The sequence below is a fragment of the Punica granatum genome, chromosome 1 (genome assembly GCF_007655135.1).
Source record: "Punica granatum isolate Tunisia-2019 chromosome 1, ASM765513v2, whole genome shotgun sequence".
Classification (NCBI taxonomy): domain Eukaryota; kingdom Viridiplantae; phylum Streptophyta; class Magnoliopsida; order Myrtales; family Lythraceae; genus Punica; species Punica granatum.
Window position 1 is genome coordinate 51543395 of NC_045127.1, and position 12785 is coordinate 51556179.

Genomic DNA, 12785 nt, shown 5'->3' on the forward strand with positions numbered 1-12785 from the left:
CACACGTTTTCTAAGTCAAATTTATAATCACATCTCATTTATCATTTTCCACAATCAAAATCAAAATCAAAACTAAAATTATTTTAATTTTGAATCTAAATGCACTTAAATTCTTTGGATCCATTAAATTATTGTGTTTGGTTGCAAAATTTTGCTAGGAAAGTGAATGCCAAATATAATATACATTTCCAATCTAGTAGTAATGTACTTTCCCGCGAGGAGGAGGTGTCTAAATAGGGTAGGAATCCTCCTTTTTATATTTTTTTGACAAAATTGCCCCATTTACCCTAGTCTTCCATTCTCCTAACTTATGAGAGTAGACGACTCCCACTTTTTGCCCCGTGTTGATGTGTGATAATGCGTTTATCAAATAACAAAATTCGCTAATTTGAGAATACGTAACTTCTTCATGTTTGAAGATTTCTCATGCAATAGAACATTAAATATATTCTTTCATGTATGTTCTTACGTTCCTATTCTTTTTCTTTTCTCTCTCCTCATGCATGCCCTGAAAACCCCTATATATAAGCATGGCCAAGTGGCCCATCAAATTGTTTGCAAGTAAGTTGTCAATAGGACCCTCCATTGTCACTTGCGGAAGAAATGAAGGCAATCATCATCCATGACCTCTCACTTTAGTCAATAAATTTTATTTGCATGACAATCCATCGTCACCCTACTTCTTCTCTGTCCCTCCTGCCTCTTCTTCGTTGCCCCTGCTTCTTCTCCGTCACCAGCACCTCGCATCCTCTCCGTTGGCTGCTCCTTTTGCTCGTTTCAGGTATAGCTCCTTGTCTCCTCCTTGATTTCACCCATCTCGTCTTTGGTTTCGCCCATCTCCTCTTTGTTTTCTTGTCGTAATTTGACGAGGATAGTTTGTGGTTTCATCAAATCTCCTCTATTATTCGCCCATATGATATTCTCCTTTGATTATGTAAGCAAAGCTTGCTGATTTGGTCCTTTGAGTATCTTTGTATACATGTATGCTCGCCGATTGCTTCTTGTATTTTGTTTCATTGATCCGAGCGGATTTTGTGCTTTCCCATGAATGAAATTGGAGGTCCATTGTTTGGCGTGAACTTTGTCTTTGGAAGTGAATTATGCAATGTTATATTCTTCTGTGATTGATAAATTAAATTAAATTATAGATGGTTTTATACATAATAAGCTGTTATGTGTGGTTATATTGTGTGTGTGTGTGTGTGTTCTCAAATATATATCCTATTTGATGCATTTTTCGCTGAATATCCTATTTGATGCATTAAGTTTTCAAGCAACGTGACGAAAGCATTACATACTTTTGCAATTTTATTTTAATTCTTCATCATTCTAATAAATTATTCTATTGTATTATATATAATCTTTAATGAATAGAATACGAAAAAGAAACAATTCCGTCCAGTATTCCTATTTTGTCTTATTAGATCATTTAAATTAAATATATTATTTACTTTGTAAATAAATGAAATAATTAATTTTATTACTTTTTCTCTTTTTGCTCGATCTCTTTCATTACTTTTCTCATCAAAAAATAAAAATGAATAATAATACATGGTAGATTTGAGACGAGATCAAAAAAATCAATGATTTTTTAATGTAATCTACCATAATATTTAAATTTCTCTATCATATCCTATAAAAATTGACAAATATTTCTTTTCAATGTTGAATTTTCCAACAAAAAGATCATTAGTAAATTAGTGAGATAAAAAAATAGGGAATATAAAGGCCATGTGTGAAGTGAAAAATAGTATTGTATAGACCTTTATGCTTTCTATTTAATATTTTTAGTTAATATATTATATATTCTATTGAACTTTTAATGAATAAAAAAAGAAAAAAATTATCATATATTCATTTTGTTTTATTGCATAAATTAAAAATAAAATAAAATAACTATTTCATTCATAAACAAGCAAAAAGAATGGGCCTTTTTACTTTCGTAAAAAATCTTTTGTTCCATCTTGATTAATTCATTGAGATCATAATTACTACTTTTGATATGTATTATTCCCGATCTTGAAATAAATTTTCTTTTTTACTTTTATTTTTAATATTATTCTTATCATTACTTTGGTTGTCATTAGTATTTCGTAATATTTTGTTAATATTTTAAATATTAGATTGTCTCTGACAACTATCTTTAATAACCAATTAAAGCAACTCAATGGCCATCTCCACCTCTTACAAGTAAACTTTTAACATTAAATTTTGCACAATTAATTTTATCAAATGATGCAAGAAAATTAATGTACTAACATGTGAACATAGAAGTACCATAAATACAATGTCTATAGATGGTAACACCATCCGTGATGTCGCATTAAATTGGATCGTGCATGTTGGGATGCTTTCATCACGTCGAATCACGTGTCATTTATTTATTTGGCCTGTGAATTAGGGGAAAAAACAATGTAATGACGTGTAATTGCACCAGGTATATCCTAAGGACATCGACTTCTCCTGTGCATTTTTTTTTTACTTCCTGTAACTCATTTTTATTATTAAATTTATATGGACCTCGAGTTGCAATTGATAATTTCATCTTATGTTTTATACATATAATTAATAAAAAAATAAACATTTGATTGGGTCTCCTCCAATGACCCACGTTTTTTAAGTCAACGACTTTGTCCATGCCAACTCACAAGTAAGATGATTGAACGTTGAAGTATGCCATCACCAGTGTGATCGATCGGCTCTGTTTGTTTCTTGGCATCCGAAGATGGAAATGGTGCTGAAGAAATGTTCTGCCGTCTTCGGCTGTGGAAGAAACCAGAACGAGGCCGAAGATGCTTGCGAGGCCAAAGACGAGTACATGATCCGCAACGGAGCTCTGCTGCTGCAGATGCAGATCTCCTCTGGTCACGGAAAAGGATCCGCCAGCGAACCCATCAGATCTTTCTCCGCCCGGGAGATCAAGGAAGCCACCAACAACTACGACGATCGCCTTATCCTAGGCCCGAAGTTTTATAGCACTGGATACAGGGGAACTCTGGAAGATGGCCGTGTGGTTGCCGTCAAGTCCCCTCGAGGCCAGCATCCTAATGGACAGGTCATCGATTTCTTCCTGAACCAGGTGGTGATCAACCAGATTATCAACCACAAGAACGTGGTCAAACTTCACGGTTGCTGCCTTGAGACCCGGGTACCGACCCTGGTCTATGAGTTTCTTCCCAACGCCAACTTATTCCATCAAATTCATGGTAGAGGTGGGAGTAACAGCATTGCCGCTTTTAACCTTCCGTGGTCCAAACTGGTGAAGATTGCTGCCGAGACATCGCACGCACTGTCCTATATGCACATGGCCCTCGCAAAGCCTATCATCCACATGGATGTTAAGCCCACCAGCATTTACTTGGACGAGTCCTTCACCGCAAAGCTGGCTAATTTCGGTTTCTCCGTCTCGATTTCAACTGGTGAGGATTTCATAAGCCAGATTGCTGTGGGGACGTCTGCATACATGGATCCGGAGTACTGCATAACCCACCGGGTCACGGAAAAGTGCGATGTTTACAGCTTCGGGGTCACCTTAATGGAATTGCTGACAGCGAAAAACCCAATGGTAATGATGAACCAGCAGCGCAACTTGGTCGATTACTTCGTATGGTATATGCAGCAAAATCAGGTTTTAGGAATTGTTCATCCCAGGGTACTGAGAGAAGCCGCTACAGAAGAAACTCAGGCATTCGCGGGGTTGGCAGTGAGATGCGCAGCGAGCAGAGGAGAAGAGAGACCGACGATGAGAGAAGTTGCAATCGAGCTAAGGCGGATACATCATGCTGCTAAGCAAAGGCAAATATGACTCTGCAGGTTCAGCCTTTTTGTTATTTACTTTCCTCTAGGCTCTGCAGACTACTGCAGGGAATTCGCGATATATGATCAGATCTGAAATCTCCGATATATCAAAAAGAAAAAAACTCATTACTAGTTTCCCGGTGATTTTCTTTTTATGCAAAACAAGGTAATGTGGATTACTGGCAAGATTCTCAGTCCATACCAAACATAGTTATGCAACATTCCCAAAAAATTAAAAGGTGAGAATTTGCTTGAAAATTTATGCTGCGTTTGATTTCAAAATAGGATTTTAAAATTAGATTTTGATTTTGAAAAAGAGTGATATAAATAGTTTTGTATGTGGCTCATCCTTTGACTTTGTATAAGTTATTTTGTTTTGTTATGGAAAAATCAGTGATATAAATAGGGTCCACCCTTTGAATTTGTATGAGTTATTTTGTAAAGAGTGGTATAAATAGAGCCCACCCTTTGACTTTATATGAGTTATTTTGTTTTGTTGTGAGTAGAATTAAGTTGAAGTATGATTTTTGAAACCAAACAAGCTATTAGGGGCCGTTTGGATTCAGAGATAAAGTTACTTTGATTTTGATTTTAATTTTGATTGTGGAAAAGGACAAATGAGATGTGATTATAAATTTGACTTGGGAAACGTGTGTTTTTATTGTGTAGTGTGTCGAGTTAAAGTTAAAGTTAAAGTTAAAATCAAATTTCTTACAAAATAAACGGGGCTGATTCTCAATTATCTTAATTGGCAATGTACCAAATGCCACCTAAAATCCATATGAATTCTCCTAATCTTTCATCTCCTTGCATATTATTCACCAGAAAGTAGATTATTAAAAAAAAAATGTTTCATTCATAAACAAGCATTCCATCTTGATTAACTCATTGAGATCATAATCACTACTTTTGATGTATATTATTTCCGATCTTGAAAGAAAATTTCTTTTTTACTTTTAATTTTAATATTATTATTACCATTATTTTGGTTGTTGTTAGTATTTCATAATATTTTTTTAATATTTTAAACATTAGATTGTCTCTTACAATTAAAGCAACTCAATGGCCATCTCCACCTCTTAGGAGTAAACACTAAAAATAAAATTTTGCACAATTAATTGTATCAAATGATGTAAGTAAATTAATGTACGAATATAGGAGTACCATAAATACCATCCATGTCTGTAGATGGTAACACCATCCGTGCATGCACGGGCACAATACTAGTATTTATTATATTTCAATTGTGCTTATACATACATGTTTGGATCTATTTTCACTTAAAAAGTTTAATAAATGATGGTATTCAAATCACATGTAAACTCATGATTCTCTTCTTGATTTTCCAGTGTGGAATAATAATTTTCAGCAATATTTACATACGTGTATATTTACTTTCCTTCTTTTCATGTGTACGCTCATTTTCATGTTTTCTACCGTTAAGTTGATTAGGATGTGTTCATCTGTATGAGATATGACTATTTGTTTTCCAATTTCTCTGTTTTTCCAGCTTCTGGAAAACATATATCGCGTGGTAGGATTCCATCTTGAAAAATTAGTTTTCGCATCCTTTTCCACGTTCCTTTAGACGTGAAAACAGAAGAAAAATGGGAACATACATCCTCCAGCATAATGGAAATGCTCGTGTTTTTTCCTTTCTTTTTACCATGCAATCATCCTCGAAAACTCACAAACCCGTAAAATTTGCTCGTCTTGATGTCGCATTAAATGGGATCGTGCGTGTCGGGATGTTTTCATCACGTCAAACTGTTGAGAAAATTATGTCTTCCCACATCGAATCATGTGTCATTTCTGTTTCTCGATTTATTTGGCCTATGAATGAGGAGAACAAACAATGTAATGACGTGTAATTGCACCATGTATATCCTAAGGACATCGACTTCTCCTGTGCCTTTTTTTTTTTTTTTACTTCCAGTAACTCATTTTTATTATTAAATTTATATGGATCTCGAGTCGCGATTGATAATTTCATCTTATGTTTTATACATATAATTATTAAAAAAATAAATATTTGACTGGGTCTCCTCTAAATGACCCACGTTTTTGAGGTCAACGACGACTTTGTCCGTACCAAATCCCTAGTAAGATGATTGAACAGTGAGGTATGCCATCGCCAATGTGATCGATCGGCTCTGTTTGTTTCTTGGCAGCCGAAGATGGAAATGGTGCTGAAGAAATGTTCTGCTGTCTTCGGCCGTGGAAGAAAGCGGAATGAGGCCGAAGATGCTTGCGATGCCAAAGACGAGTACATGATCCGCAACGGAGCTCTGCTGCTGCAGATGCAGATCTCCTCTGGTCACGGAAAAGGATCCACCAGCGAACCCATCAGATCTTTCTCCGCCCGGGAGATCAAGGAAGCCACCAACAACTACGACCATCGCCTTATCTTGGGTCGGAATATTTGCACTGGATACAGGGGAACTCTGGAAGATGGCCGTGTGGTTGCCGTAAAGTCCCCTCGAGGCCTGCATCCTAATGGACAGGACATCGATTACTTCCTGAACCAGGTGGTGATCAAGCAGATTATCAACCACAAGAACGTGGCCAAACTTCACGGTTGCTGCCTCGAGACCCGGGTACCGACCCTGGTCTACGAGTTTCTCCCCAACTTCACCTTATTCGATCAAATTCATGGTAGAGATGGGAGTAACAGCATTGCCGCTTTTAACATTCCGTGGTCCAAACTGGTGAAGATTGCTGCTGAGACATCGCACGCGCTGTCCTACATGCACATGGCCCTCGCAAAGCCTATCATCCACATGGATGTTAAGCCCTCCAACATTTACTTGGACGAGTCCTTCACTGCGAAGCTGACTAATTTCGGTTTCTCCGTCTCGATTTCTCCTGGTGAGGATTTCATAAGCCAGATTGCTGTGGGGACGTTTGCTTACATGGATCCGGATTACTGCATAACCCTCCGGGTCACAGAAAAGTGCGATGTTTACAGCTTCGGGGTCACCTTAATGGAATTGCTGACAGGGAAAAACCCAATGGTATTTGTGGAACAGTGCAGCCACTTGGTCGATTACTTCGTATGGCATATGCAGCAAAATCAGGTTTTAGGAATTGTTCATCCCAGGGTACTGAGAGAAGCTGCCACAGAAGAAACTCTGGCATTCGCGAGGCTGGCAGTGAGATGTGCAGCGAGGAGAGGAGAAGAGAGACCGACGATGAGAGAAGTTGCAATCGAGCTAAGGCAGATACATCATGCGGCTAAGCGAAGGCAAGTATGACTCTGCAGGTTTAGCCATTTACTCTATACTTCTTGTATATCTTTCCTCTAGGCTCTGCAGACTACTGCAGGGAATTCGTGATATATGATTGGATCCCAAGACTCCGATATACCGAAAAGAAAAAAACTCATTACTTATGCCAATTTCCGGTTTAGTCCCACACTAAATCTATGACTGAACATCAAGAAGCCGAATGGGACGTGCAAAAGACATGTACACATGAAGAGGCATAGACGGTTATTAATTTGCAGTTTGTGAACCTAAGAAGGAATGGCTCATTGTAGTCCAAGGAGGCAAGGACCAAACAAGTAAAATGAACCCCTTCCTCTTCCTCTTCCTTCAGGTGTTCGATCGCACTAGGAAGAATCGAACTAAGGCCATGGCTGGGACTATGCAATTATGCAATTGTGAGAGAGCAACTCATCATAAAGCAAGTCATCTCATCACTATTTTCGCGTGTCAAATGTTGGCCTCAGTGCGTAGTCGCGAGTCGGGACAAACCAATAAGGCTCATGTGGGAAAGTTCCCAACCTTACAATCCTTTTGGAATCTACTGGTGCGATATATGATTCAAGTTCAGTTCTTTTTCTTTCTTTTGTTCGAAGATTCAAGTTCAGTTGATTTTAATTCATCATACGATTCTTTAAAAAAAGAAAAGAAAAAAAATCAATTCTCGTGACTTTTTATTGATTCAGGCCCCCTTTTGTTCAGCCCGAGGCCCAAATATCTTAATTAGATCGTTATTAGGCCCGATGAACTGGGCCCCCTGGCCCAAGCATTTCCGGCCACGATTATATCTCCCATAGTCCGCCCGCTGTGATTTCCAAATGATAACTTTTTAGGTCATTAGTAGGTATTCACGTGATAAATTTTTTATAACGACAATGCAGAAATATGGAATTTATCTAAATAAACAGGAACGTATGCTTCAGGGATGGAGGTAACAACTAAACTATAAATTTTGTTATAATGGATATTATCGTGAAAATAATCGTATGATAGGGTGTTGTCCATAGATGTTGCAAGGATAAGAAATCGTGAAGCAACATTTATTCAAATTAACTAAATGAATGCGCCAGCTATATTTATCATATACCATGCCCTCCGATGCAAAAAAATAATTTAACCATAGAATTAGAGATATATGAGTAAATGTCATGCCTCACGCCATATTTTTAGAAAATTTTAAAAGATCACGCAATAGAATGCTATAGAACCAACAATACTCATGCAGTTAGCTATAATTATGACACATTATCCAAGTGATTAACAAGTTAATTAAAAACTATTTGTTCGTTTAGTGTTTTCTTATGCCACGTATCAAGATATGATCAACAAAACATTTCTATAAATTCTGCCCCATGCAATAAATTTTCTTTAGTGAAATTAAATGAACTAATTTGATGGATAAACTAGATGTTCTAATGCATCTTTCGAAGGCAATCAAAATGTAAGAATATTCATTTAGCATCGTAATTACTAAGGTGAATTGGGAAAAAAATTTATATTTCTATATAGTTTCAAACAAATAGCTGGTTGTATGTAGTGTACTTTATTAAGAGAAAATATCAAAAGAAATTTAAAGATCTCCTTTTATATGTTATATGTATATGTATATATAGGGGCTTTCATTATTTAAGAAATATAAATAAAGGTCAGAAAATTAAGAGCAGAGGCATAAAAAGCAGCCTTAACAAATAAAAAGTTTTTGAAGAACAAAATTTTTTTTCTTCATGAAGAGAAATGAAAGCGAAATTAGGCTGCCGAGAATGTTCAAGCACGTTTAAACCTTGAAAAACAAAAAGGTAGGAATGATCTATTTCTTCATGAATTGGGGGGGGGAGCGGCGGCGGCAAAAGTTAAAAAAGAAAAGTAAAAAAGACAAAAATTCCCATTGTGCTTTGGGATTGAGACAAATCGCATCATGTTCTTTCGTTTGGAACAAATCGTACTATGTTCTTTACTCCGTCCGTCAGACATAGGAGGTTCCGGTGTTAAATTATTTTTTATTTTCAGTCCTCAATATGTAGCCTTTTAATCATTTTAATTTTAAATCTTTTTTTTATCAATTATATTCTCAACTTTTTATTTTATTTCATTTTAGTCCTAAAAGAAAATCGAAAGGGGAGGAGCGGTCGGGGCCTCCAATCGGTGACCCCGACCCCTCCACAGAGGTCGCCGGCACCCACAGAGGACGCCAGCAACCTTGGTGGAGGGATTGGGGTCACCGAGTGGTGGCCCCAACCCCTCCTCTCCTTTCGATTTTCGTTTAGGATTAAAATGAAATAAAATAGAAAGTTGAGGATAGAAATGATAAAATAAAAAGATTTAGAACTAAAATGATTAAAAGACTAAAGATTGAGAATTGAAAATAAAAAATAATTTGACACTATAACCCTTATGTCTGACGGAGCAAAAAACATTGTATGATTTGTTCCAAACGAAAGAATATGGTGCGATATGTTCTAACCCCAAAGCATCATGAGAGTTTTTGTCATTTTCCCAAAATAAAAAGTTTCAAGGACGGTTAACTATGAATAAGTCCAACCACATCTTTGTCTTTTTTTTTTTTCCGTTTCCCACTTGGTTTTCTTTTCAATATAACCTATTAAAAAAGAGTCCAGTGGATAAGGAAAAAAGAAATGCAAGAAATTAAGAAAGGAGGAACAAATATCAAAACATAGAACAATAATCTTTATTCATTTGAGCCAAAAAAAAATCCTTATCCAAAATGATCATGTTTAGTAAATTGAAAAGAGACAAAGATGTTTGGTTTCTATGCTGAGAAAAGGTATCTCTAAATAGAGAGAAATCAATCACTCAAGAGTTCTGTCTCATCCTAATTGGAGATATAAGGTAAGAAACTTGTCTAGTTATATTGAAAGGTGAATTTTATTTTATTTTTCTTTCCATGTACACCGTAGTACATAAAATTTAATAAATTTTAATTAATTCAATTCAAACCGTGTCGATTTATTAAAGAGTAAAATTATCTTAATGTGAATTTTTAATTATTGAAAAGATCCAATTTAAGCAAAAACTCGTGGAAGTGGCCGTTCTGACGAGATCAGTCGCCCATACGAAAAATTCATTAAAAGCCGAAAGAAGCCCGACAGTGGTTCTCTGATTCTCTCTCTCTCTCTCTCTCTGTCCATGTGGAAATGGCGGTTCTGACGAGATCAATTGCCCACACATTCCAATTCCCTCTCCCGGCAACCCCAGCAAGATTCACAAACATGGCCCCCCCTACTACTAACATCCGCAGCAGAGCATCCGCAGTCTCTTTCTCCGACAACACAGCAGCACCGGTGAGCAGTAGGAAGCTGCCCGTGTTGCTCTTCGACATCATGGACACAATCGTGCGGGACCCCTTCTACGAGGATATCCCTGCTTTCTTTGGGTACTTTACCATTGAAAAAGTGTTTGCTTCTTTGTTCGTTCATTCTTTCTGCTTGATTTTTCCAACTGAAAGTTAGTATCTTTATTCTTGTTAGATAATAAAAATTGGGAATTTTCTGACCCCAGAATGTCTCTCAAGGAGCTGATAGGATGCAAGCACCCGACTTCTTGGATCGAGTTCGAGAAGGGATTGATCGATGAGGTATACCCTTTTCTGTGATTGTTATGAGATGATTATCTTAAAGCTCAGAGCTTCTGAACAACATTTGTTGTTGTCTTGGTTATGTCAATGTGCGTAGCTCTGGTGAATTCGATATTAAGAAGTTTGATCGATTTTATTCCACAGGTGGAGCTAGCTCAGAACTTTTTTAAAGATGGGAGGCCTTTTGACTTGGAAGGTGGGCCTTTCACCTGCTTTCTTCAGTTGATGTTTTCTTCTTATGAACTCCAAATCACGTGTAGCCGGAGTTTGAGGGATTGAATGCAGCTTTTTCGTGAAAATTCTGATTGACATGCTTGAATATCTGAGTAACTGTTGAGGATTGTTGAAATCATTCTCTTTGTTTCCAATTTGACCGTTCTGAATGATAAGAAGGCTGAGAGTGATGAGAATATTTGTTTCTCATCTTCCTGTCTGGTCATAATAATGACATCTAACCAATTTTGCAGGCCTTAAAACATGCATGAGAAATGGTTACTCCTACATTGATGGAGTTGAAGAACTCCTCCATGATCTAAGGGAATCCCACTACAAGATGCATGCTTTTACAAACTATCCAGTCTGGTAAGGTGGACTTGAGTCTTTTGATGTCATTAGCTCATGAGATATACTCTAAATTGGAAAATTACCTGGCTTACTCAATTGAATGACTCATCACACGTTGAAAAGTTCGTTGTAGGTATCAAATAATTGAGGACAAGTTGCGAATCTCGAAATTCTTATCTTGGACATTTTGTTCCTGCAAACTTGGTAAATTCACGTCTTACATAGTCTCTCTCTAAAAATGCCGTCATTTTAGTTTATGGTTGATAAGGAGCCATTTCATTATTCTTTCAGGAAAAAGGAAGCCTGACCCTAATTTCTACACAGATGTTGTTAGACATCTTGAAGTTGACCCAAGTGACTGCATTTTCGTGGATGACAGGTTGTTGCCTATATTGACCTTCGTTTATTTCTGCATTTGCATGTCTCCATTTGTTGCGGAAAGGAAAAGACATACTTGAGATGAGAAAGACAGAACATTCAATGCAGAAAATCCGATTTTTATTTTGATTAGGAATCAAAAGTTGAGACTATGAGTGCTGGCACTTGAGACCGAGTCAAGAAGTGAAATGGAATTGGAATCATTAGTCTATTTAACTCCAACTTATAACATATCTGTAGAATAGGGTACAATTAGTTCAAAGAGCATTGAAGAATAATCATGCTTATTGATGTATTATATGTTGGTGAACAGGTTGAAAAATGTTGAGGCTGCTTTGGAAGTTGGTATTGTAGGTCTACAATTCAAGAGTGTGGATCAGTTGCGAAAAGATCTCTGTCTGTTGGGGATCGATATTCCAATGAAGGATAAGCTTGTTGTGGAAGAAAGGGCACCTTAACTCCTGGTCTCAGTGTCTTGACAAACAATAAGTACCAGAATTCAATTATGGTTCAATGTGAAAATTGTATATGTTCAATGTAGTTGGACTTGCTGCTCTGTTCACTGCAGGATTATACCCTACATTGGTTCTGTTTCATGAGCCATGTTTGTTTATTGAGCTCCTTCGGGGCCATATATTGGCTTTCATCTATTCCTCTTGCTGCTTTTGAAAGAGATTTTTCTATTTACTATATCGTAGGGTGACCTATTATGCAATAGTCAGATTCTTGATCACTTCTGGAAAGCATGTCTAATGACAACACAACGGGTAGTTCGGATCATAGCCTCTGATCAAAGGGCCGAGTTTGGGAAGAGTAGATAAGAATCAACCTCGCAAACAGGAAAAAACCGGAAATATTCATTGACCCTTAGTCTTCTCGGTGTCTTCTTGCTGCACATTTTCGAGCATCCAAACCTGCGAACAAATGAAACTTCTCATTCCTTGCACGCAGTCAAAGCAAAGTCAAGGGAATCCCATGAAAGGATCAAAGGGTTCCCCTCTGACAGAAGAGGAAACATTTTCTATCACGTTCAATAAGAGTCTCCCACTTCTAATAAAACTTTCCATTTCTTTGTTCCGGCTAAATTAGAAGCTTCTTGTTCCGTACTTCTTTTCCCCCCACTTCTTGGGTTCTTTAAAACACCTGGGAACTTCTAGATCATCAGATCTAGAGAAAGACATCTCAGCCAT

At 37.1% G+C, this 12785-nt stretch overlaps 3 protein-coding genes across 4 annotated transcripts; all 3 read left to right on the forward strand.

The window, feature by feature from the left end:
• Positions 1-2722: 2722 nt before the first annotated feature.
• LOC116193172 (putative wall-associated receptor kinase-like 16) lies at positions 2723-7648 on the forward strand. The gene is made up of 4 exons (XM_031521965.1): positions 2723-3565; positions 3652-3813; positions 5970-7042; positions 7396-7648. The coding sequence occupies exons 2-4, from the start codon at positions 3802-3804 to the stop codon at positions 7619-7621; spliced, it is 1311 nt and encodes a 436-aa protein (XP_031377825.1). The 5' UTR covers positions 2723-3565; positions 3652-3801; the 3' UTR covers positions 7622-7648.
• LOC116207542 (wall-associated receptor kinase-like 6) lies at positions 2726-3789 on the forward strand. Its single transcript, XM_031540534.1, has 2 exons — positions 2726-3565; positions 3652-3789. The coding sequence occupies exons 1-2, from the start codon at positions 2726-2728 to the stop codon at positions 3787-3789; spliced, it is 978 nt and encodes a 325-aa protein (XP_031396394.1).
• A 2477-nt stretch (positions 7649-10125) lies between the features above and the next one.
• LOC116192245 (flavin mononucleotide hydrolase 1, chloroplatic) lies at positions 10126-12266 on the forward strand. Of its 2 annotated transcripts, none has more exons than XM_031520734.1 (7): positions 10126-10452; positions 10578-10653; positions 10798-10849; positions 11121-11235; positions 11351-11421; positions 11509-11596; positions 11909-12266. In XM_031520734.1, exons 1-7 carry the CDS (start codon positions 10214-10216, stop codon positions 12051-12053), a joined length of 786 nt encoding a protein of 261 aa, XP_031376594.1. In that variant the 5' UTR covers positions 10126-10213; the 3' UTR covers positions 12054-12266. The 2 variants fall into 2 exon arrangements, with proteins under 2 accessions (XP_031376594.1, XP_031376601.1); XM_031520741.1 differs by having other exon boundaries at positions 10316-10452; positions 10547-10653.
• Positions 12267-12785: the final 519 nt, after the last annotated feature.